Consider the following 25226-nt stretch of genomic DNA (forward strand, 5'->3'; position numbering starts at 1 on the left):
AACATTACTTTTGGCTAAATGCAGAGGTCTAGATAGGAGTTAGCTCGTTGCCTGGTAAACAATTGGTTCGGCTCCGAGACCTTTCTGATGTATGATAAGGCATAGGAATTAATGTATCGGTCAGATCCTGGTTGTGTTTCTTTTTCTTTTTTATTGTTTTACCCGTTCCTCTCTCCATCCCATAGTTTCTCTTCGACCTCAATTGTTTTTCTGATTAAAAACTAAAATATTACTAAGCTAGTTCCCTTTTATTTGTAGTTGCCTTGTTATTTGGTTGTTTTCTTCTATATTTTTGCCAAGTCTGCTGTTCTTTCACGATAAATCTTACTTTCTGATTATAAATGAGAGCCTAAAAATAGATCCGGGAGATTGGCTAATTCCTAAAATTTTCCGTTTAGTCGTAACTCTTAATATTGAATAATGCGTTCAAAGGCCTTCAGGATGTAATACTCCTTACTGTAATCTATGCAACGATACTATAATATTGAAAAGAAGACGATAGGGTTGCAGGAATATTTTAAATTATAGACCTCAATAGAAAGATACTAAGAATTCCATAATTCATGATAATTAATCATTTATTTGGGCAAAAACTAGGACTAGCACTGTGCAAAATTTATAAATATCAGTTTTCAAAGGTAGCAACAAATTTTTCTGTTTTTATTTATATATAGTTCTAAAGTTTGTCTTCCAGTAATTTGAGCAGCAAATTTACCAACACTTTACCATAATTTCAACCCGACCCTATATCAACAATTACCGTTCATGACATTGGGGGCTATGGGGCGAACCCTGGATCTATCTATCGTCTTTTAATTTATATACATTCCCCTTCGGAGGGAGGAAACTTGATACGTAAGCCCAAGAAACCTTCCTTCATTGATCATGTTAGTATTAAACCATCTAGCATAGTCAAAACTCGCTTTCATATATTCTTCACCGACCAGGTCACGTCATAACACCTCAATGGGCAACCAACCTCACCGGACACTATAAGATCTATGAAAAATGAGGCACGAACAACCCTCGCTTCTCCTGTCAAGCGAGGCGAGAATAAAGGTAGGAATATGTCCGAAAGCGTAACGCGGTTTTGGGTCAGAAAAGGGGTCAATGGGCTGCGCTAGAACTCATTAGTCGTAATTAATCTTTAAAATCTGACCTTTTCCTTCGCCCTTTTGCCCAAAATGCGTTGCGGACTCGCGCAACGTTACTATCAAACACCTGTTTCCAAAATTCCGAATTCCCGCGCGGACACCCTTCCCTCTTAGGTACCGTGAAATTTTAACAACTATACCTTATCCCGCTCGAGGCCTTGGTTTAGAATTTTCTAAAAGTTTTCGGACTATATCGATTACCATTTCTACCAGTGGCGACCGTTTCAAGAGCTATTGAAACGCTGAGGCAAACACATTTAAACTTCCATATCTCAACAACGAATCAGAAATACATCATCCGAAGAATTACTTTTAGAAATAAAGCGGAGGCAAAAGGTCAATGTACCTCATTATTAAGATAAATACCAAGGCTAAATTGTAGCTTAGCCTAAATGGGTTACTTTTTCACGTTCACCGTATCTCTCTATAAACTTAATGGGAGCCCTGATGAGGCCTTTGGTTCGAACTATCTCCTTTTAAACCATCCTCATCTATTTTACATATTCAAATGTCGAAGTTAGCGATTCTCTCTCTCTCTCTCTCTCTCTCTCTCTCTCTCTCTCTCTCTCTTTTTTTTATGAAAAGGAAGCGAAAGATTGGCGATTATGGACGCCCATCATTCTCATTCTTTTTCTGGAACACAAAAGGTTTCACAAACATCTTCCTTTTTTTGGGGGCCTCCTTTATCCATGCAGGGTTAGGCTTAATGCTATACCAGAAAGGTATCAAAGGGGATTTTGGAAATCTCTCTCACCTGACACTGATAATCGGCGTCATCGTCAACTTGAGCGTTCTCAATCACTAGCGTGTGGACGCCCGAATTCGGATCGCCTTCCATATAGTATCTCTTGAATCCCTGTATTGAACGATCGAATCCTGTTAAGAAAGACAAAAAATGACATAAGAACGTTAGAAAACCTAACACTGAATTATTTCGGGATTCGAAAAAGATAATTAAAACGTCAAGTAACCCCATGTCATCAACCAATTACTTGAAACTAGTACAAAAGCTCGTTGCGGTTATGTTTTAAAACACAAACATCTCAACCATGGTGGAAGTAGAAATAGACCAGGCTCGTTATTTGGGCTATTTTAGAGAGTAAACAAGCGTTTAGGGTTTTAAGAACTTTTACTCCAACTACCTATCACGCGCGAATAAAAAAAATGAACGAAATTCAGAAACGAAGGGAGATAAAAATAAGCAATAGAATTGGGTTCCGTCCGCAGCAACTTCCAAAAAACCGAAAGGGAAGGATTACTATACTAGAAAACATATTATTTTCGGACCATTAACCCGGAGAAAAGGATACCTCATTTATTCTAACAACCGGAAACGTTTCCAGAATCCAAAAATACCTTAGTGAAAGAACTAGACGCGGTGAAGTTGGTTTGCTCTAAAAGAACCAGGAGATCGAACGTTTCAAAGTAATGTCAACAGATTGCAATTGCCCAAATGCGCATTCTTATATTACTTTTGTTCCAAACAACCGAAGTCTAAGTATACCTTAACTCCTTCAAGTCTTTTACTTTGACCTTGTGTCTGAAAAACCAAGATATCCTATTATCATAACCATTTTCACTTACGCGATCTCTTTTGCGGCGGTAAATCCATTTGAAGGAATAGGTTTCGAACGAGGTAAGATGAACAGAGTAAAAAAAGGGTTAGTAATCTATTCGCTTGGGATATAAGAAAGAGTAGACAAACATCATTTCTCAATATAGTTGGCGCCCGTCATTTTCTATACAGTATACCAATCCAAGAAACAGACTTTGCGGGTTTGGGTTTTCCTTTTATTGTTTCGGAAGAAAATTAGCCTAAAGTTGTAACAGACCTACTTTTATAATCATATTATTTATTATTAAATATTTGCTTATTATTAGCTACAATAACTTTAATTTATCGCATTTATAATTGAGTCTTACAATTCCAAAATATTCAGGGGTGTTACATTTTAGGGATGGGTGTTCTGCCTTTGCTAAATCATAGAACTATTTAATTCCTTCCAATTAATTTATTTCTGTTCTCGCGATTTTCTTCAAGAAAGTGGGTAGTAGTAGCAAAAATATTTATAAAGAAGTTGGAAATGAAAAGAAAACTTTGAAGAGAAGAAGATTTGAGAGGAGTTGGAAAAACTCGACGGAATTTAAAGAGGATTCGAAGCTAGCTATCTTTTTATTTCTCCTCCCAAGTTTTTTGATGTATAAATAACCTATAATTTAAAAACACACCCTTACGATAAAAGGGGTAGAAGTATTATTTCTTTTCTTTTTTTTTACTATTTCAAGGGAGCTAGACTACGGTGGAAGATTTTGAGTCCCACTCTTCTACGCCTACTTCTTCACGCAAGAATGCCTCGAAAAGATGACAAATGACAATACTCTATCAAGTTCTTTTCGGCACTTCAAACTTCCGGTCATTCGTTTCTTTATGAAAGAAAACTGAGCGGCGTCAAACCCCCCCCCCCCATCCCCTCGCGTATCAGTTTGAATTTGAATAAGTAAAAAAGGCTTACGTATATACGACAGTCCTTCCCATATTTTCAAAATAAAAAAATTATTACGTTAAAATATATAGAAGAGTGAGGGGGAAAACGATTCCTTGAAATTCAAAAGATGCTTCTATAAGCAATTTTGGTATTTTTGCTTACGTTTTTTTCTCCCCTACTTATTTCAATACAAACGAAACATCAAAGGCGTGTGTAATTTTTCTTACGGACCAATAAAAATTGGGTTTTCTTTTAAACATTTCATCGTGAAATTGAATCTTCTTTTTACCGTGCCAATTCTCTTTTAATGTTTTAAGACGCGTGGTGTCCCTGAAGTGCTAGCTGACTGGCCTAACTCTCATCGTAAATATTTTAAGGCTTCGATTGCATTTTTTATTTTTTATTTTTAAGATTTTTCTTTTTTTAAAGATTCAACTAAAATAAAAACCCGAGATTTCGCCCAAGGGATTTTATTTTTTTTCTATTTATTAGTATTGATTTGTGGGAATGGAAAATGAAATGAAAGATGAAAGTGTGGTAAGGCTAGACTAACGTTTTACCATTTATTTTATAAAGAAAACGGTCTTCAAGATGCGAGAAAGAAGATTGGAAGACCGGAGATGCGGAAGAGATGAAAAAAAGAAAAAAAATCGTAAAAGGAGATGATAATGAAAGAAAAAGGGGGATAAATTTTCCATATTCTCTTTTTCTAATCCCTTTTTTACGTTAATCGCGTTAAGATTCGATAAAAAGTGGAGCTGAATTCTTAATTATTTGAGAGTAAATCTGAGAAACCGGAAAAATTAAGTACGCATGCGTAAAAAAATTGACTTAATTTTATTAATAACTTCCGATTGAAACAACCTAAGCCTAACCTTTTCTCTTTCCACCTTTATATTCGTCCAATTAAAAGGCACTATTCACTAGGCACGCACTTTAACCTCCCAAAAAATAAGAACTTTTAGGCATAAATACTGTTTTAAAAGTTCTTCTAAAGTTGTTTTTACGTCACTTGAAAACTTGAGGATAAAATAAGAAAAAAAAATTACGAGGGGCAGTAAAAGATGGAAAGTATGAAGGAGGAAAGATGGAGAAAGAGAAGATTCAGAGAAAAAGTAGCGAAGAAGAAGAAGAAAGCTTTCATCTGTTTAGGTTGAGTGAGTCCACGAGAAATGGTAACTTGGTTTTAATGTTTTCTTTCCAGGAGGCAGAGAGACTCGCACGCTGGAGTAGAGAAAGACAGAGGGATAAGCCAAAAGCTTCCTTAAGAAAGTATAGAAACAAGATGGCGCGAATAACCGTATAAAAGGTAACACAACAATAGTAATAATAAACCAAACAATAGTTTAATTTTACAATCTTATTTAAAAATAAAAAAAACCTCGTTGTATTCGATTTACACCCAAAAAGTTGAATAAAAAACTAATAAAAATATGTGTAATGAAAAGAATAGAACGGAAATTAAAAACACGGCGACTATATCGAGATTGCCTACATGGAGTATGACCGAAAATAGGTTTTTATTTATATCAGAAAATCCAGCCCTAAATTCCATTATTCTCCATTGTTCATTAGAGGTTAAAATGTTGATACATCAACAAAAGAATCAAAAATGTACACTTTTTACTAGGGGAGTTTCAGACCTTTCATTAATGATAGAATTGACGCTCGCTGCAAATACAGGGTTTTCATTTGGTGCAGATTTTAAGAGGAAGTACGCCAACACGCGCTCATTTCCGTACAGTTTATCGAACCGAAAACAACAAAAGATTTTTGTCGGGGTCGAAATTAAAGGGCGACCCCCCCCCCACCTAAACTCCCCTTTTACCACAGGCGCTGACTTTAATAGACCAACTATTTGATGGTTACGGTTGGGGGAGATGATTTCCGAGAGGTACTTCGCGTTCGATTAAAAATTATTGACTATATTTGAAGCTTATAAGAACTAAAAGAAATTTGAGAAATGTGGAAATATTTCGTTTGACATTTTTCCCGGAATAACTTTACATTTTGAGTTATTTTGTTTAGAAAACTAAATACGCGTACACCTGTCTTCTTGGGTGTCTACCCCCTCGTTGTTTTCTCATCCCCGTTAAAAGAGGAACTGTAGGGGTCGAATTCCCCAAAGACACAACCAAAATTAGCGGGGTGAAAAATGATCGATTTTATATATGAGAACTCTCCGCTATACCTCTAAAACCTTGCCTCATTTTCCATTGTTCCCTGGGTCTACTCTACGTTTCAATTAGTAAAATTTTACCCCTATTAGAGTCGCTTTGACAGGCAACCACGGTTCCCTATAGCTATATACCACCTCTCCTTCCCTGTATATTTGGAAAAGGAGGGTCTCCAGTGAGGGGTAACGTCATTTTCGTAATTATAACACGTCTAATATCCTGCTAGAAACAGGTTGACCAGACTAGAGCTCGCGTGCGTGCATGGTGCGCCACGCGACTCCGTTGAGACGAAGACCTATTTAATATTTAGGGATGAAGCCTAAGGTTTACGCCACCGCGGATAAACTAATTGAAGGATCGTTTATATTTTAGGTTTTTACTCTTTAAGCGCGGCTTGACTCGTTAATGCTTTATATAAAGATATATAATGAGAGTTTAATGGAGTTCGTATCAAGTCAAAAGTGTCTGCCTACGATAGACTATATTGCGCTAAAGATACGTCTTAAAGAAGACTTAATTCTATTCATACTTTAGTAACAATTGAGCTTTAAGGTTGATACATTTGAGTATTTTATTAAATGATGCGGAGCAGTATTTTTTAATAGCACGTGGACATTGTCTAAAGCCGTAGGATTAAGACTATAATAGCGCCGGTTCGTTACCAAAGAGTAAATAAATTATTTTAAAAATTTCACTTCGGGATTATTTCCGAGCCCCTGGCGGTTTAAAAGAGATATAAAACGACCTTGGTTTAGTATTACGATATAAATGATTGCTCGGGTAAAATTCTTAATCGCGTATTAGAAGGGTATAGAGTGTCAAACGAAGGGAGAGAGAGGGGATGGGTGAGGTATATTGCATTATGCAAAGCGGCGTATCTCCTAATGATAGCGTATCATGTTCCCGCATTAATTCGCCAGCAGCTTGCCGGGACAATTTCACTCAATTAATTACGCGAATACGCGGGAGATCTCGCGGCCGCAATTAACAGATCGTACACCGCCGACGTCGAGCCAAGGCCTAGCGACGCTTTTACTAAGAATCTAATATGAGAAGGCAGCTAGCTAGCTTCGCTAGAAATTAGAGATCCTCCCGAATAATCCCTAATATAGAATAATATACCAAATATTCTCCCTTTACGGATAAGTCAAAATGCAAAATCGAACCCCCAACATACGTCAAAACCCTTTCCCCAAACAAGCCCCCCCCCCCCATCCGTTTCAATACTGACCTATATATTAAGATATCGGATTTTAAAAGGAATTATAAAATTTTGCTGCTTGAATCTATGGACGAAAATTAAACCTAAGCCTATTACTCCAAATTAAGTGACGTTCGGAATGAGGCGCTCGATTTGCAGAAATACAAGAGTTTGATTTTCAACAACTGAGCATAATCTTTGACAGAGACTGAGAACTAAAGTCTGAAATTGTAATGCGGGGAAAAAACGAACAGTAGACATAACCTCTAGAGGAGATTTCCCCAAAATTTGCAATTATCTGGCGTATGTAAGAGTTAATGTTTAAATGCATAAACAAACCTTCTCTTAATTACCCGGCATATAGATATTGAAAGGGGGCGTAGGAAAGAGATTTCCGGGTAAGTTGATGCGAGTTCGATCGTTTTATTTAACGTCTAGACACGATGACGAATTTAACAGCACTCACACCCCTCTCATTCCAGTTAAACACGCTTCAAACCTTCGTCTAACCATCCTAGCCAGTCAGCCTGCAGCATGCTCATCAAAGCCCTTGTCTCTATTCAAATCTACGCTATATAGCTTAATAATTAGGTCGAACGATAGCCCACCCCTTTATACAAGAATGTATTCAATAATCATCATAATAATCATCCACTCTTTCTTACATCATACAAGATGCACGACGCACCTCGCATGGAGGAGGAAGAAGATCTTCGAGAATAAAATAAAAATCTTTACTTCAATATTAATGAGGGGTTTCAATAAATTCATGGAATTTATTATACACCGGAAGTTCATTTGGAATATCTTTCAACTCTGTTGGGGGTATGTATCTACGCAGACTTAATATTAAGTCCTTTTCCCAATAGGACTCTCACTAGCTCTGTTTATCGAACTAGATGAACGTTCACCACCTCTAAATAGTCTATGTCAAGGATGGTCTTATAGCGGCGTAGAGGAATTTGCGCGTGACAAGAAGCTCGTGAGGCCTAAAAGGCTTAAACTCTGCATGCTCTGTCCTCCATCCACGCATCTCCCAGGCCAACTCTCTCTATACACACACAGTTCTAGCTAGTGTTTGTCCAGAGTAAATTCAGGAGCAAAATTTCCCTTAGGAATGGTTACTACAGCCTCTAATGAAATGAATGAAAACCGTTCACCAACAGCTTGTCTCTTTTCTAGGATGGTGCGCCTGGTAAGACGTACAAAAGACAACTCGCGCTCTCTCTCTTCCATTGTTTACTATTCCCCGGAATTGTGTACTTTAAGTATTTGGATTAATTTACAGTTTCCTAGCTTGGAAACGATTAAAACTATTCAAATAAAGCCGCGAACTGAGGCCCCATAGGAAGAATTCTAGAGTCTTGTCAAATTTAAACTTGGATATACATCCCAATAAATTATTGGCACGGGATTATGTTATATTTTTTCGTGAAATAATGTCGAAAACAAAGATTTATACAGATGTTTATGATGAAGGATTACTCCGTAACAGGAATAGGAAGGGCGGTTACCAAAATAGGTAAAACAATTAGGCCTATTTTATATGGGAACAAAAATAACCTGTCTTATAACATCCTGTGACTGCATCATAAATGATGTTATTGGATAAATGATGGAGAGCTCTGGGAAAAATTAATAACCTCATCCCATCAGGGGGCACCAAGCTCCTTCAGTTATATAGAGAGGAAAATTAAAAATAATTATTTGATGAGTTAAAGAAAGGCTTAGATTTATCGTTATGTTGACCTAGAGCAGACGAAACGCGATAGGTTCATCCATCCATCCATTATTTGATCACCAATTTTAAGATTTTGAGTTTTGGGAAATATGGCTTAAGCAGCACTTAAAAGTTTTGAATCGTTTCCAAGCTCGAGTTTTACATTCGATAGGCAAACAGTTTAAACAAAAGAGGAAAGTGGAAGGAGATTGGTGAGCGGAAAGTCTTCTCCTTTCAATTCGTCACCTTTAAGTTAAGCCTTGGCTGCGGGTTAAACAGACGGAATGACAGGCAAAACGGTTCTACCTGTCAATTCGAGGAAGTAAAGTGGAAAACGAGCTTTTAAAAGGCTCCAACAGTTGTCGCGTTTTCTCCCCCTCTCCCCTTTCACGTGTTGTCGAGAATCCCGGATTTCAGTTCATCTCGCTTACACTGTTTGCTGCAGTTTGCAATGCATCAAGTTTTAGGAGCAGAACAACTGTCCAGAATGTTTCAAAAACAAGCGAGAGTTGTTTGCTCACTAATTCAGGTAAATTCAAATGATCAAAGCCGGTAAGGTGGACAGAGTATTTCTGATAAGCCTCAAAATTGATTTCCCAAAGTACATTCCCCTTAATTTATGGCACACTTATTAGAAACACCCTGTATATCTTGAAAGAAAATGAATCAAAATATAGGCTTAGGTGAATAAGCTTAAACGGGCTTAGGTTTGCGGATTCAAAAAAATGTAGAAAACATATATGAATCGATATTGCGTCGGTGGAAGCTTGTACCAAGGAAAGAAAGAGAAAAGATGGTCTTATTAGAGTCATACGCAAAAAAAAAAAAAATCAGGGCGCCTGGCAAACAAAAATGATTAAAAACGCTTGGTTGAACAAAGTACTGCACAGAAAAAAAAATTCAGAAAAATCCGAGACTTTGGGGTTGTGTTGTTAAGAATACTGTCAACGAGATGAAAATAATTTTTTTTTTTGGGTTTTTTTGATGAGTTGAGAACAAAAGAAAATGCAAAAACTTATACTTATTTAAATTTTCTAGATTAATAAATGTTTGTTTGTTAGTTTAAACTAACGAATTTTTCAAAATAAAAGTAACTTTTCAAACTAGGTAGGCTAACTAAAATGTATTTTTCTAATAATACCACTTACGTAGGTGGTGTCCATTCTCCAACAACAAAAGTTTTCTAACTACAATACTATGTAAACTTTAACTTGGCTAGAAAAGAAGGTAAAATATTGCTTTGTATCTAGAAATATTTTATGAAAAGAATGGAACGAACGAACGCGTGTAGGACAAATGGGAGTATTTTTCAACGTTTTAAATCAGTGGGCAGAAAGCCAGAAATAAGGTAGCCATGACGTAGCTATACATACATACGCCTTTTAAAAGGGAATTCAAGTCTTTTCGGCCACAAATAACTGGAGAAACTCGACGGGGAAGCCTATTTAAAGGAGCTAGAACTACGTTTAGCTATAAATATACTGTAGGACTGAATTATAGTTTTCTTCTCTTATTTTCTTTTTTTTCTGTTTTTCTTTCATCCAAGTTTCTATATCGCTCTAGCTCTTTTCCATTCTTTCCTGCTGGGGATCGTCAGCTCGTCATTTTTCACGAGCCCAAAAACCAGAGCGGGCGATATTTTTTCTACGCTTCGCTTCCAGGCGGAGCCCTCCCGAGGAGTATTTGCCCCTGGTTCACGCCCCTCCCCTTCCCTTCCTCCTTAAGACACTTTTTCCCTCCAAAAACTCTCCGGCTTGCTCCTCAGCTTCCAAGAAATCATCCCCTTACAGCTATAGCTCCGTGTTGGTCTCCCATCTCTTTCACTTCTTTTTATTTTAAAAACGTGGCTCGTCTGGTAGCGCGTGTCTAACGGGGCGAGAAGTTGTTTAAATAAACAATATAGGGGGCCCATCCCCCTACACTACACCCCTCCACGTCTCTCTTCACCGACTCAAAATGGCGCGAAAAAGCGCGCTTTAAGGCTTGTTCTAAAAGATTTTTTTTTTTTCTTTTCATCTTATAGTACAAAATCGCTCAATGAGAGGTCTTTCTCGGGGTCACTCTAGCAGATTTCTTTCTCGGGTTAAATGGCCGGCTATTTACGCAAATCGTTCCTTATGTTCTTAAATCTAGGGAATTTGCTTGGCTTGTTCTCTGTAAATTGATCTTTTAAAACAGCATTTACATATTTCAAAAATTGTATATGGCAAGTTCTTTATTTTAAATATATTTACTATTCATCTAATCCCTCATTATTTAAAGGAAAAAACAAATAATAATTGGATGTCAATTAATAGGGATTTTGATAATCCCCGTTTGTCATTTTTGACTTTTAAAAATAAAGATAAGGCGTTTAAACTTTATAAGCTTTTATTATTTTTTTTTAATAATTCAAATAAAGAAAATTCAAATCTATCGAATTTTTAGTGAATATTTTCTCCTGGAAATTTACTATTTTTGGGGGGTCGACCTGCTTAAAATTCCTAATCGATGGAAAGCAGTTTGGCCCAACTCCCTCTCCCCTCCCCTCTCGCCCTTCAACCTTCGAAAACTTCGGAAGAAAAACAATTATTTAAATTTAAAGATGAAGGAAAAGGAAAAGGGGTAAAGAAATATTAGCATCTTTAGAAAAATAAAAGAAATTACGATAGAAAAAAGGGAAGAAAATCACCAGCTGCAAAGCCTTAGACTATTTTTTAATAATTCTCAGTCTGGAAGGAAAATTATCGAAAGAACAAAATGTACGCGTTCCTTAATAAGGCACAAAGATATGACTTGTAGGCTTCATCCCAAGATATACAAGAGCATAGTTGCCTAGTAAGGAATTAACATTACCGAAATTAGGTCAAGAGAGGAGCAAAGCAAATCTTTAGGCGACCACGAATGCAGAGGATAGCTCATAGTAGTACAAGTCAAAGCCACAGTTAGTTACCCTTTGTGAGTATCTCTACAGGATTATCGGATCTAGAAAGATCTAACTGCGATGCTTCGTTCTTCCAAAAGTTCTTTCTTTATTTCTGACCTAACTCAGGGGTAACACCGGTACATAACAGAGGGAGCGAAAATCGACTGTATCCAGTGTATTTATAAGACATATTATAGACATGGCTAACCCTATAATATCGATTTCATTATCCACTCTGTCCATGGTTTGAAGTTGAATAGTGTAGAACTTGATAGAAAGCGACACATGGTTTCTTAACGCGGATAGTTCCATGATCCACCTTTTTAAATTCATTCAGCCTACCACGTGGACATGTCCTAAGTAGCGGCAAACGCAAAGAAAACTTTGGGAAACAATACACAACCCTTTTACAGCAGAGGATGAAGGTAAAAATAAGAAATAATAATTTAATGATCGTAGTATGTTTCTAGGAATAAACAAATATCAGTATCAGAAGTTCGATTATTGGAAGAAAAATAAGCTTTACAATATTTGGAATTAAAAATATCCTTTCACTTCCTGTTACGAGTTAAAGATATATATTTCTCTATTTTGATTGTAAAAACTTGCCGTTTCCGGAGTAAATACAGAAGAATATATAGAAATGTCGTGATTTTTTTCGTAGTAGGAGGAAGTTTGCTTCATCCTCATGACAGAATAAGAACGAAAGAAGACCAATCCCCGCTGTCTTTCCTCGTCTCGGTGCGTTTCCATCTCCCATACGATCAGGTGGTCAACATACACGTGGGAAAACGCAACTCGACACCAAAGCACCCCAAAAGCACTATATATATGTACTCCTAAAAAAACCTAATGGTTGTCTCATTCGTCCCCAATTTTTGTCTCACAACGAAACCTAACTCCCTCTCTTTCCCATCCGGTATAAAAACACGAAAAACATAGGGTTTCTTCTATCTTCCAATAAAAACAGCATTTCAAACCGAAATTACATTAGGTTAAAAGTCACTTTCCGTCTATGTCAATACACTTTGAAGCTCCGAAGTTGAAGTAAGTCATTGTTACGATCTTGAAAAGTAAATGTAGGCCTAAGTCTTCTTGCGCAAAACATGCTTCCATACACATCAATTTCTTAAACTCTGTATTATACATTAATGAGATAAAAATCCCATGTGGAATATCGTCGTTTTAAAGGATATACTAACTCTTTTAAAACTGTACACTTAGGTTGGTACGAAACCTAATGGAGGTTTAAAAGAAGCTATAGATATACCTAGCTTTTTGTCTTTTCTAGAGTCTAAAAAACAAAGAGAAGATTTTCGAATCCCATAGAGTCTCGAGCCTCATCAAATGACCCCGCAACCTTCCCTCTTATTGGGTGATGGCGGTGGAGTTAGATCTAGTTCGATTTCTATTGTAGATATCGCGTGTGTTATAAGAATCGGATGCCTTGCACGGAAACATCACTCCCTTTCTTACTAACAACCTGGAAATCTCAGGCTCGCGAGAGAAGAATCGCTTCGATTAAATCCTTTTGTAGAGAGAGAAAGAGAGAGAGAAAAGATTTGGAACTTTTGTTCAGATCAGTGGGTGCCGAATAAGAAGGCAAAATTGTATAGGGGGAAATGGCGAATGGGGTTATAAGATGTTAAAATCGACCGCGGATGAAGACAATTGGATGAATGTAGAGAAATAGAACCATGGATTTTGTAAAAAAGACTTTTTTGGCTAAACCGGGGTACAGTGAGCTTAGGGTATTACATCTTCCCTTTGCTCCTGCCTTTAAACAGAGCTTTTAAATTTCATGTGACCTTGATATACTAGAAAAATAGAGATCTTCGTGTAACCCCTTCTTGGCTTGGAGTTTAGCAGTGAAATTTATAACAACCTTGATGTACTATCTCCCTAAGCTTGTTGGTGCCGTGCAGATTTCTGTACCGACAAAAGCACCCAAGACTTTTCATATCCCCCATAGGTTTTATGCGATAAATATAAGAAGGTCGGAGGAAAAATGCGTTACTGGTAACAGTTACGATACGGTTCTGATTCTTCTGTCAGGATATGCCGTGATCGCGTGGAATTGAGTCAGTGAAGTAGCCAAGAAAAGAGATGACGTATTGGTTTGCTACTGTATTGACGACTTCTTATATTCCTACCAATATATAAAGGCCTAGAACTTACTATGATTGAGTTACGTATCTTTTTTTTTGTGGATGACTTTTGGATGGACCTTTTCTACGTGCGTCTGAAAAGTTAGCTCCTCTTTATATTAACATTGCGTTGCTATATTTTGAAATTTAGCTTTAAAGAAAAGTACCTTTGAGTTCACATCGAAAAGATGTTCTTGTCTAGTAAAATTGGATTGAAATATATTTATCTGCTTATGAAACACGAACGAAATGAAAGAATAAAACGAGATGGACATCTAAACTGAGTATATCATTTTCCCTCCGAAACTAAACTTCATTCCAACAAACCTAAATTAAAACCGAAGTCCTGCGAATGAAGATAGAATTTAAGATTAAATGTACAAAGTATGGTTCACAAGCGGTACTGTCACTACTCCCCAAAACCGCCATCCACTACACGTTCTAATCTTAAAAGTCACCATCCACTTTAAAAGAAAGATAAAGCTGGATGCTCCCCGAAATCTCGGAATTAAGCTATGTGTAGGGCTTTTAGTTTCTGACATAAGCGAGAGATTAAGCTCTTAGTCCTTGGATGGTTTTAAAAAATAAAGGGGGTGGGGGACATACAGTAGCCATCATAAAGCTCACCCTAAAAAAGTCAGCCGCAGACGGTAGCCACATGTTACGCGATAGGAAGAGAAAGAATAGGGGATATGTCTTCGTACCCATGCTGCAGTATATGGTACAACTTGAGAAATATCATATTCATACAAGTTCAACCATAAAAGTAATGTTCGGGAATGAGACAACGCTGGTAGATTGGTTAATATATAATCAAATGTATTCAACGTTACCACGTACTGGTTAAAATACGTTAAACGAACGCACACATGGTCTTAAAAAGCTAAAACACTGACGGTGTTTTTTTTTTCTTCTTTTCTTTCAAATCCCAGCTGTCTCGAATCTTAAACCCAAAAAAATCCCTTAAGTTAAGAATAAAAAAAAATCCTTCGTTTAAATCTGGTGTCCCGTATAGTTTTTAACTAAAATTTAAGAAGGCCCCTTACTATGTTGAACTTTAAGAGCTAAAATCTCAAAATTTTCCCACGGATGAGTGTAGAGGGATCAACATCGTTAGGTTTTGTACATACGGGACGACATAACGTCCTTTCAAAGAAGTTACTTGTGGGTTCCTGTACAGTATACCGCAATTATGATTAAAATTATGATATTAAAAGGAAAATGAAATGGGCGTGGTCGACTAACTTTATAGCTAAAGTCTTCATCGCGGTCCGGGCTTAAAATTATAAATATTCCTCTTTTAAGAGCGACCATCTTATAGCTTCTCTTATCTTAAAACGTTTTTGGATTAAAAAGACTTTTGGCGAGACTTTTATAATATTAAAGACTTAATTTATCAAGAAAAGGGCCAGCGTGCGTCTTTCTTAATTCTCGATTTTACCCTCCTAATACTCTCCCCTCCTACGAAAAGGCGGAAACATTAAAGGAATGGATGCGGGAAGAAGATGCGGAAGGAGAAAGGGAGGACGAGAGGGGGTGTTAAAATTTTATCCCTGGACATAATTATTATTCTAGAAAATTTTTGGTCAAGTCCTGTCCTGCCCACCATGGCTATATTAAGCTATAAAGCTTACTAACGGACTGAAGATTAAATTCGCGGCGGAAAAATATTTTCTATAACGGAAAGTGGAAGAGGCTGCGAAAAGCGACAAAGTAAGTTATTATTATTAAGCCCGCTATCCGGAGATAAGATTAGGTTTTATATTGCGAGACAGTCGTAAAAATGATTCTCGCCATTTATTACTAACACGTGGATAAGTAACGGGTTTCGTATTTACATATATACATCTTAGTTAACAACTGTAGTCGCTCTAATTGCCTAAACATAAACTTACCACTTTTTCTCATTTAATATAAAAACAGAAAGACAAGAGGTTTTTAAAAAAGGTTTTCATGTCGGGGCTGCGAATATGGGAGCTTTATGTTAGTTTGCAAAGAAGTATATTAACTGGAAGTATAATTTTCTAGAGAGTTTGACAGTTGAAGTTTTACTGAACACACGTGACTATTTCCTTGATTGTTTTAGGGGCAAATCAATGTTTTAGTAACTATACGTTGTAGATCGCCATGTTTTGGTGACACTTTCCACTCAGTTTGACCCTTTAATTTAAGACAAAGGACTTATCAGAAACATCTTGCATCAGATAACTTCGGATTAACTACATCTATTAAGCACCTTTTCCAAATGCAACCTTAAATATTGCAATTTTTCTTTCAAAGGAGTACTCTCGTTTCTTGGAGCGGTCCGGCTTCCCCCAAAAAACCGGGGTATAGGATGAAGAGCAAAAAACCTTTTATAAAAAGTGGTACCGAAATGTATCCTTGGCCCCTTCCCCGTTTACGCGATATTCTCCTCCGAGAAGAAAGAAAGGGATGAGATCTTTCTCTCTCTCTCCTCTGCTCTCGCTCTTCCCGAAATTTAGTGGAAAAAGAGGAAGGCTGATAGCGGAAGCGCCTGTTCTAAATCATTCGCAATTTTTGTGGCGCGGAAAACGTTCTCATAAATTTAGAAAGGGGTTGTAAAATATAAGAGCCTGAGTTAAGTCGCGTCTCGGCGATAAGACCTCTTTTTTCTCTTCCCTCTCAAATCTTACAGAACGCCTGGACTAGCTACTAGCTTTATATCACTCGTAATTTCTATGGATTGGTTTCCTACCCTACCTAACCATCCTCTCCCGTCAATTTTTTGGTTGCAATATAAAATGGGTATACTCGAACAGTGGTATTAAACATTAGGGTCCAATAAAATAAAATAAAGAGTACGATAACCCCGTGGTGCATGCATGTGTATATCCAAATTTGTACGCGCTTGTAGCAACGAAATATACCATACCACTCATATTTTACTTGGCATAGATTCGCTTTATAAGTCGCAATCAAAATAAGATATAAATGAATAATTGCCAATTAAATGCATGTTATTCTAATTATATTTGAGGGCTTATATTTATAATTAGAATTTTAGAAGTGGGTTTAAATCCCTTTTAATTATTAGTTCGTTATTTAAAGATGAATGCGGAGTTTTGAAAAGAGATTAATTCCAGTGCATAGGTTATAAAAAAAATTAAAAGGGAAAATGTTCCTGTAACGAATCTGGCCTTGAGTTTTAAAAGAGATCAAGCTATAAATAAACATTTCCCTTCTAAGGATTTATTACAATTTATTTGAATGCGCATTCATATATTTAAAAAATTTCTTTAAAATACAATTCAAACGAAGGCTTTCTACAAGAAGATCTTATATTATAGTCTTAAGGAGTTTTGATTTGGGGAGAAAAAAAATCCCTTTGATAAACTAGTTAAGAGACAAGACGCAAAAGGACTATATATATATAGACACTGGGATGTTGGAAAGAGACCTAAGCCTAAATTAAACAAAACTATATACTCGTTTGAAGTAAATATGGCCGAGCATTAAATGAGATCTTTACGGATTTACAGAACTCGAGGCTGATCAATGCGGAATTGGGGATCGAAAACTAGGTCGTCGTTTATGGAGAGGAAGAGTTTTAGGAGAGGCACCAAATAGCGCGAGCCCGTTCAGAGAAAGATTAATCAGTTGGGAGTCGAAAAGCGTCGCCCTTTCGTAATGCGAGAAACAAGATCCTTCGATTATACAGTCTGGGAAACAGACGCCAAACTCATACATCATCAGATTTTAGAGAAAATGATCGATAATCTAGATCCATAAAGATGGATGCTAAGTGGGCGGCAAAGCTAAACCAAAACTCACTCGACGTTTCCACAAACACTAATTAAGCGAATTAAACGCCAAAAAGTTACTTACTCCTTTCATAAACTACTTTTTTATTTCAAAAGATGTGAGCAGATAACTGTTTTCGATTTCTTAAGTTAGACTAACACTGTTTGTTATTGAACTAAGTTCTATTATTTATCTATAGTTTCCAAATAAACTCGAGAATTCTAGAGATAAACTACAACGAAGTTTAATTGAAAACATAGTGAAACTAATGCCAACTTAGTATTTTATATCAATAAATAAAATTGACGGTTTAATTCAAAAATCGATTGTAAATCTTTAGATCTATTCTTTGTCCTATATATTTTATATACGACAAACAATTTTCCAGGTCAGCTAGTCTTTCCGTAAAACCGTATCTCCAAGAACGTCACAAAAATTTTGAAATATTTGACATACTCTAGACAAAGCTTTAATATATTAGAAAGAGAGAGAAAGAAGGAAGGCTGAAGGGAAAACGCGGGATACAGATTTAAAAATGGTTTTTTCGTAAAAGAAAAATCTGAAAGGTATACAAAGAGTTCATCATCCAGGTGCTCGAAAATGTAAACTAAGCTGAAAAGATGTAGCCCGGGATGAAAAGAGGGAAGAAAAGTCTAAATATTGATCAAAAATTTACAATAGAAAATGTATAGGGTGTACACTGCACCCACGCATTGAAAAGTACGAGAGGTTTAGGCCCATCTACTTTGAATGTTTGTATTTGTAGGTATATTCAATATACCTAAGGAAGGAGAGTTTTAAGAACCAAGGGGCAAGCGAGTTCGTTTTTGACGAAGCGGATGGTGCTTTGGTAACTGGGACGCCGGTGCATTGAATGTAGGTGTAAAACGAAGTGGATTAAGATGAAATACGCGTACATTTTTTCTAAGCCTTGGCTGATTATCTAAAGAAGGTAAGCTGAATCATTTGAAAACTTCGCTTATTATTTTACTTCTTGGTGCATGTATAGACTGAAAACCTCTGCCAACCCAACCCAACACGGGCCCATCCCCCCTCTTATCTCCTTAGCTCATCCGAGTTTTCAAAGTACTTAGCCGAGAATGTGCCCGAGATATTAAAAGGAGAAGGGTGACGCGAGAGTAAGGACTGCGTATGAGAGAAAACTAGGGCTCATGGAAGGTGAAGGGTTGCGCTGGGATACGCGTTTATGAAAGCACAATGCTAGAAGCGTCTCTTTTTAACTAGATTACTTGTGACTAGCTGCCTTTCTCTTCCCAGCAGCAGCATCACCTATCTCTCCATCTTCCCTTCAAGGCAAATACACCTTTTTTCCCGCCATCCTAAACCTACTACACCCTAGCCTTCAACTCTGGTTTTTATCCCCCCTTCCTCCCATGTAACCCCTTTTGTTCAGTCGTTAAGCCTAAAAGTTCTAGGTCCGAGCGGGGATGTCGCAATTACGGCGAGAAGAAGAGTACCTAACGCCAACGTCGAAAAATATGATAAAAACATGAAGAGTCTTTTAAAGCATGATCCCGCCATGTTGATTAAAAGCACCGGGTGGTGGTACTGACTCCTTTGTTTAATTTTAATTTGAATCAAGATACCTTAGGTAAGGTTTCACGCACCTTTTGTAAAAATTTACGTTGGAAGCTATACCATACCTATGTAATTTTGAGTTTATAAATTAATGAGCAAACAGAGAGAGAGTATATGCGCTCCCAGGATCTTTATCAAAATTTACATTAAATTTTAACGAGGTTTGTACGCGGATTTTTCACACGTCATTTTAATGAAGTCTTCCCTTGACTCATAATAGATAAGTAAATGGAAGAATTAGTATTTTAAATAAAGAACAATGGAATATTGTTTTGATACGTTCATCGAATTTAAATTAATATGACATCAAGAATATGTAAATGGTGATGAATTAGATAAACTATGCGAATGACGTTTAAAAATACCTATCCCTTATATCTATGAAAATGCAATTTTCCAGCTAAAGGAATCGAATTTCCTCCAAATTTTATAAGTTTATATCTATGGCTGGCTATCTATACAAGATCCAGGCCATATTAGGGGAGCAAAGGCTTTGCAACGTCCTTGGACCCAAAGCATAAGGTACGGATATAAAAAGGACGTTTTTCCAGGAAATAAGTACCTTTGGGATCTCATTACTGACGGTTTTCAAAGCCAGAAGCTAACCTAGCTATATAGTAAGGATGAAAAGACCCAGAGGGGCAAGCGCCCAAGCTTCACCACCACGAAAATACTCGTCTCTATACGCGAAAGAAAGGTTTAAGATATAAAAATGATATCGGTTCCCGCTTTTTATACCATGTTATAACCCCGGGGGAATACTGGTCTCTTCAATACATTGCCCTATACGCGCTGAAAAAGTGAACTTAATCTTACACGCAATACCAGGGTACTCGCTCGCTCTATGGGAATTAAAAACCTTCGCGGAACAGGGTATACCCTTCACGGTTCCGTAGTACTAACACGTCATCGGATCCTCATTACACCCCAAGTCCTCAGACTATACTTAAAGGGGCATACATCGTAGCATTGTTCAATATTTCAAGTATTATTTATCTATGTCATCGGCAAGGTCTTTAACATATTATTAGGCGATATCGAATCGAAAATGTAACTTCTGCGACATTTTGAAGTCAGGGCAACTGTTTTCAAGTTATGATCCCTTAAAGTCAATTAAGAAACTGAAAGACAATGCTAGTTTAATTAAGGGGTCATTTGTAAAATATTCCATTTGAAAGTGGTGTCCCTTAGAGTTAGAGCAAAATGTCATGATAGGAGTTACATTTTCGATTTGAAATGGCCCACAGAACACGCCCAATAATTGGTGGACTTTTTAGAAACACCAATTATAATTAAGATTAAAACATTAGGAAGACACTGCATTTATCTGGTTTAACTTTTGCCTTTAGAAGGTCTTCACGAAAACGCTCTCTGCAGGTTTATTTAAACATTGGATGAAGAGAAGATGAAGGAAACGCCGACTACCGGCCAACTATAAAACTCGAGGATAAGAAAGGGTCGATAAGTTCAACGCTTTTGCTGCTCCGTTAAACGACGTCATTTCCTCTCTCTAAAGCCCCTTGGATTGACAATGAACGTAGATGAAAGAGCCCCAGGGTAAGCCCAGGCCAGCTCGTTCTCGTATCATCCTTAAGATGTATCTAATCTCGAGGAGACCCCGAAAGAAAAGAGCAAAGTTCGGTTTCTCGACATTCTCCACGACTTCCTCTTTCACGTTCCTTGTCAATCATTTCACTGAGAAACTTAGTAGCGACTTCGAAACCTTGCATGAGAATAAGTCAAATATTAAACCTTGACCCAGAATCTAGTGTGAACCTAGCTTGGAAAAGTGTATATAATACTGGAATAAGATGTCGCAAAAGTAAAACGGTTCGAATTGAGTGAAGGAGCCATGTATGTAGGTATAGAAATAAACGTGGGTAGGGGAATTGGTCAAATACGGAGAAAACAGGGCTAAAACGAAATCCGGGACCAATAAAAACCTATCTTTTTTTCTGCTCGTCTCAGCCTCTCAGTTCCCGCGGGAAAACTTTGGAAATAACGACGGATTTTTTTTTATCTCTCCCTTCTTTCAAAACTATAGGTATTTTTCGGAGTCTGACTTTAGTATAGAGTCTCTAACTATGGCTGGACAAAGTCGGTTACATTCAAACAACGTACAATTCGCGTTTATCCATGCTATAAACTCGAGTTGAAATATAACAAGAGACTTTTCCCTTCTTTTTAAGTTGTATTTGCTTGCTCTTACCTAAAAAACAACTGATTTTACTTCCCACTTCCTAAAAATCCAACCGAAACTCTATCGAAATGTTTCGATCGAAATGAAAATCATTTAACCCATTCTCAAGAGGTAACATCTAGGCCCCTAAAACTTAAACTCGAGTATTTGAACTTTGACCTTTAGATAATTTTGAAGTTTGTCCGGTTTATACTAATAAATCCATGAAAGTATTAAACTTTGTTAAGAATCGTTAACTGTTCCACACCCTAATTTAACTTAGGTCTACACTTTCCTCTAAAGGGGCGATGCTCATTTTAATAATTTGAACAATATTCATGGAATATTGATTAGAATTAAATTCATTATAGCGTATAATAAGCTACGGCTGATTAACGTTTTAAATAATAACTTTGTCCACACTCTAGTCGACGCCGAGAAACGGGGTTAAGTTAGGAATTTTGGACGTTCAAAAGGTAGTTTAGAAAACCGTTATTAAGCCATAAACGATGGTGGGCTAAATTCCTCGTAAATTCATGATTTATCGCTTAGGTTACAAGCCAACAAGCGACTAAATTGAAATAAGGAAAGGGCCCAAGAATCTATAGGTGCCAGTCATTTCATTGTAACTTTATAATTGAGACTAACCCTTGTCGTCTGGCATTTCAACGCCGTCGTTAGGCGTTTCGAAACAGTTCATCTACCTTACACCGCTTTTCATCATTGTTGTTCTATATCGTTCACTAAAATTGCACCATCACGTCAGAACAGGTACTAGCGCTATAGTAACTAACCCTTAAAAACCTTTCACTACTCGCGTTCCGATATAACCGTGAGTTTCCTCAACTTTACGATGTCGTAAAGAATTAAAATCAATGTCCTTATACGAAGTTCCTATACCATACTCCTTCCTTCCCAAAGCAAGCTAGAACTCCCGGTTTTTCCCATCCTTCCGGGCTAGATATCGTAGTTGAGAGGATGGAGTGAGAGGTACGTGGGGTCCAACAGCAGCCTTTCAACTATATAGCTAAAAAAATCTTTCTTCTTCAACCCCAGAACGGATTCTTCGCGGATTTTGAGGGATATAGGAACGTGCCCTCACTCTTCAAGGATATCTCGGAAGAAAGGAAGGATGAGGGATGTAGAAGATGCTGGAGAGTAAGAGAGAGAGAGAGAGAGAAAGGAGAAGGAAAAAATATGTAAAGTAGCCCCTCTAGCACACCCGAACGATTTTTAATTATTGGGTGACATTTTTTTCGGAGTGCGAACGCTGACGCATTCCATTTTCAAGTCCAAGATCCTTACGTCTACGTTCCGAGCTAAAGGGTGCGTGGGAGATTGTAAAAGGAAGGGAGAAAGATGGCGAAGAAATCAATCGGCGGATCAGTGACCGACAATAAACGCCCCCCTCAAACTCCCATACACTTTCGTTATAGGTCCTTTTTCCTTCTTTTCCTGGCGTGGGGGTCCAGGGGTCCAGGGGTCCAAGGCTCCATCCTTCGCGAGCTCTTTTCTGCCTGGCAGCCAGCCGCAGTCTCGCGCTCTCCTATTCAATTCGTCCGTGCACCGATGCTTAGTCGTTTGCTCCGCTGGACCCAAAAATTCCTTCTATTTTTTTTATCCTTCAGAAGACGTACGTAGAGACGGAAGAAAAGGGAAAGATGGGGAACCAAGAAAGAAGGAAAAGAAAGAAAAAATGCAGCCTATATCGATCCGGGCGCGGGTAGCCCTAGCCCATCTCTCTCTTTCTCTCTCTCATGAACGGGAGCCCCGGCCTGCCTAGCGCCGTATCTTCTATAGACCAGAAGGGATTACTTCTGCATATACCTATATAAATCTTACGTAACCCGTACAAAAGTGTCAAAACGTTACGAGGAGGGTGTTTGGATCCAACCTTAAAGAAAGGACCACGAGAATCTTTACTCCTAGAAGTATATACTAAGATTTCTCCCAACCAACCATCATGAGCTCCTGTGACGTCAGAGCGGATGGATCGGAAGTCTCCAAACATCCTCGAGTGACTCTTTGGCTGACCTTCTAAGAGAGAAGAATAGTATACCGATGGGCCAAGGATCGAAGTCGGAAGAAAATACGCAAAAGGAATAGAAAGAGTCCTCAGAGCACTTTTGTGGAAAACAATAACCACGGATGCCACTATATCCTGTTTTAGTTTACAAGATTCTTTCCAAGCTTCCACAATTGAACAGTAGTAATTTAGAATCCATTCCCTTGGCATATTTTCTACGTTTATACACCCACCAAGAGAGAGAAGGGGGTTCTACTTTTGTACGAATAAAGAGACTTTTGTGCAGGAAAATCTTAATTTCTCTAACAACTCGGATCTTGGACTGGACTCGTGAAAACTACCGAGACGCGGGATGAAGAGAAGAGCACTCACTAGCCAAGAGAAGAGGGGTGGGTGAATTAAGGGTCGCGCTTTTTGAAAAATCTTATAATAAAGAGCTTTTAATTTGTTTCCAAAAGGAAAAATATTTGAAGAAAATTCGTTCCGGGGAAAATATTCCGAGCCAGATTTCTCTCTCAAGCCCGGAGTGTGTGTTAGAGTATATATACATATCGTTAACGGTACTTCGAAATGACAAGGGGGGGGGGGGAAGTGGTGAACTAGGGCGTTGTTGTATATTGCACAATCAGGCCGCAATTTCTCCCTGTTTTAATTAAACTCGACGAAAAGTTTAAACACAGCTCTTATCTCTGGCGCGCAACGCGCAAAAGACGACGTAACGGTAGCACTCTAGCGGACAGGAAAGAGAGGAAAAGCCTATCCTGCCACCACCTCCGTCCGTCTTTATAGGAAAACACGACGGCTCAGAGAAAACCATGTTCAGTTATTCTACCGATGAAGATATATCGTGAGGCTGGACACTTTCATTTTGACCTCAATTACCAAAATTTTCTTTTCGATACTATCCTAGTTTTGAAGAATTTTCACGTTATGTCCTACCCTTTGCGATATAGAGCCTATCATAGTCAGCGTACACACCCTCTTATTGGAGGCCATCAACTAACCTCGAAGAGAGCCATATTCTTTTGGTTTTTATCGGCACAATGCAACGTACTGTACACATAGAAAGGATAAATGCAAAATAATTAGGGGGCGCCAGCTGCGGGGTGTATTCGACCTTCAATCCCCCCACGCCCCGCCTTCGTCGTATCTCCCACTTCATCCCATTACATCACATCACATCCTCCATCGGGAAGAATATGGCGGTAAAAATAGGTCCCCCTTTCTATACCCTTCTCCATCCGGGATCCCCCAATTCCCCTTTTGAGAGATCGTAAAAGAATAATACCATATGGAATACATCCTAATCACGTATATATATACGAGCGAGGGTTCAGTCCCGGGACGTGATAGCTTACTCGCGAAACATCGTCAAATTAGAATAAATATTTGCCCCAATGGGTGAGTACGTCGTAACACGACCAAAATTATGGAACCTACAAACTGCCCAAAATGTTGGAGCATATGGTTCTTGCCTCTCTCTTCAAAAACAAACATCGTACGCGGGTATTTTAGTGAATATTTTGCCCAGTACAAATAACTAAAAATTTGTCTTAAACTGTCCAGTTCTTCTTATTGAGACTGTACATGGGTAAACGTATCGCAGCTTGCTCCAGAATACCAGCTTTTCCCAGTGCACCGATGTGCCATGGTTGAAAACCTTTACAGGCGCATTCAGTTTGGTTTGATAATATTTAGGTATATGAACACTGACGAAACAAAGACACATCGATGAGGTTACAAATAAAAAAATATATATACCTTACAACAAAAACACTTCATGCTAGACTTTATTGGGGATTAAAATCGTGGCGTTATATCTAATTTTGAAGCGTCTAGGGAAATTAGGCTAAAATGGAGAGCAAATTTC

General features: G+C 37.8%; 1 protein-coding gene across 5 annotated transcripts in view; it reads right to left on the bottom strand.

The window, feature by feature from the left end:
- Nucleotides 1–25226, bottom strand: part of LOC149661984 (nephrin-like) — a 168474-nt gene that overhangs the window by 30876 nt on the left and 112372 nt on the right. For all 5 annotated transcript variants that reach the window (XM_089843570.1, XM_089843566.1, XM_089843568.1 and 2 more), the window contains exon 3: nt 1909–2030. In XM_089843570.1, the coding sequence (XP_089699696.1) occupies nt 1909–1992 (84 nt within the window). In that variant the 5' untranslated portion in view covers nt 1993–2030. The remainder of the gene's footprint in view (nt 1–1908; nt 2031–25226) is intronic.

This window comes from Phalangium opilio, unplaced genomic scaffold (assembly GCF_054372755.1).
Source record: "Phalangium opilio isolate 3A_F unplaced genomic scaffold, DU_Popi_V2 ptg000070l_1, whole genome shotgun sequence".
Taxonomy (NCBI): domain Eukaryota; kingdom Metazoa; phylum Arthropoda; class Arachnida; order Opiliones; family Phalangiidae; genus Phalangium; species Phalangium opilio.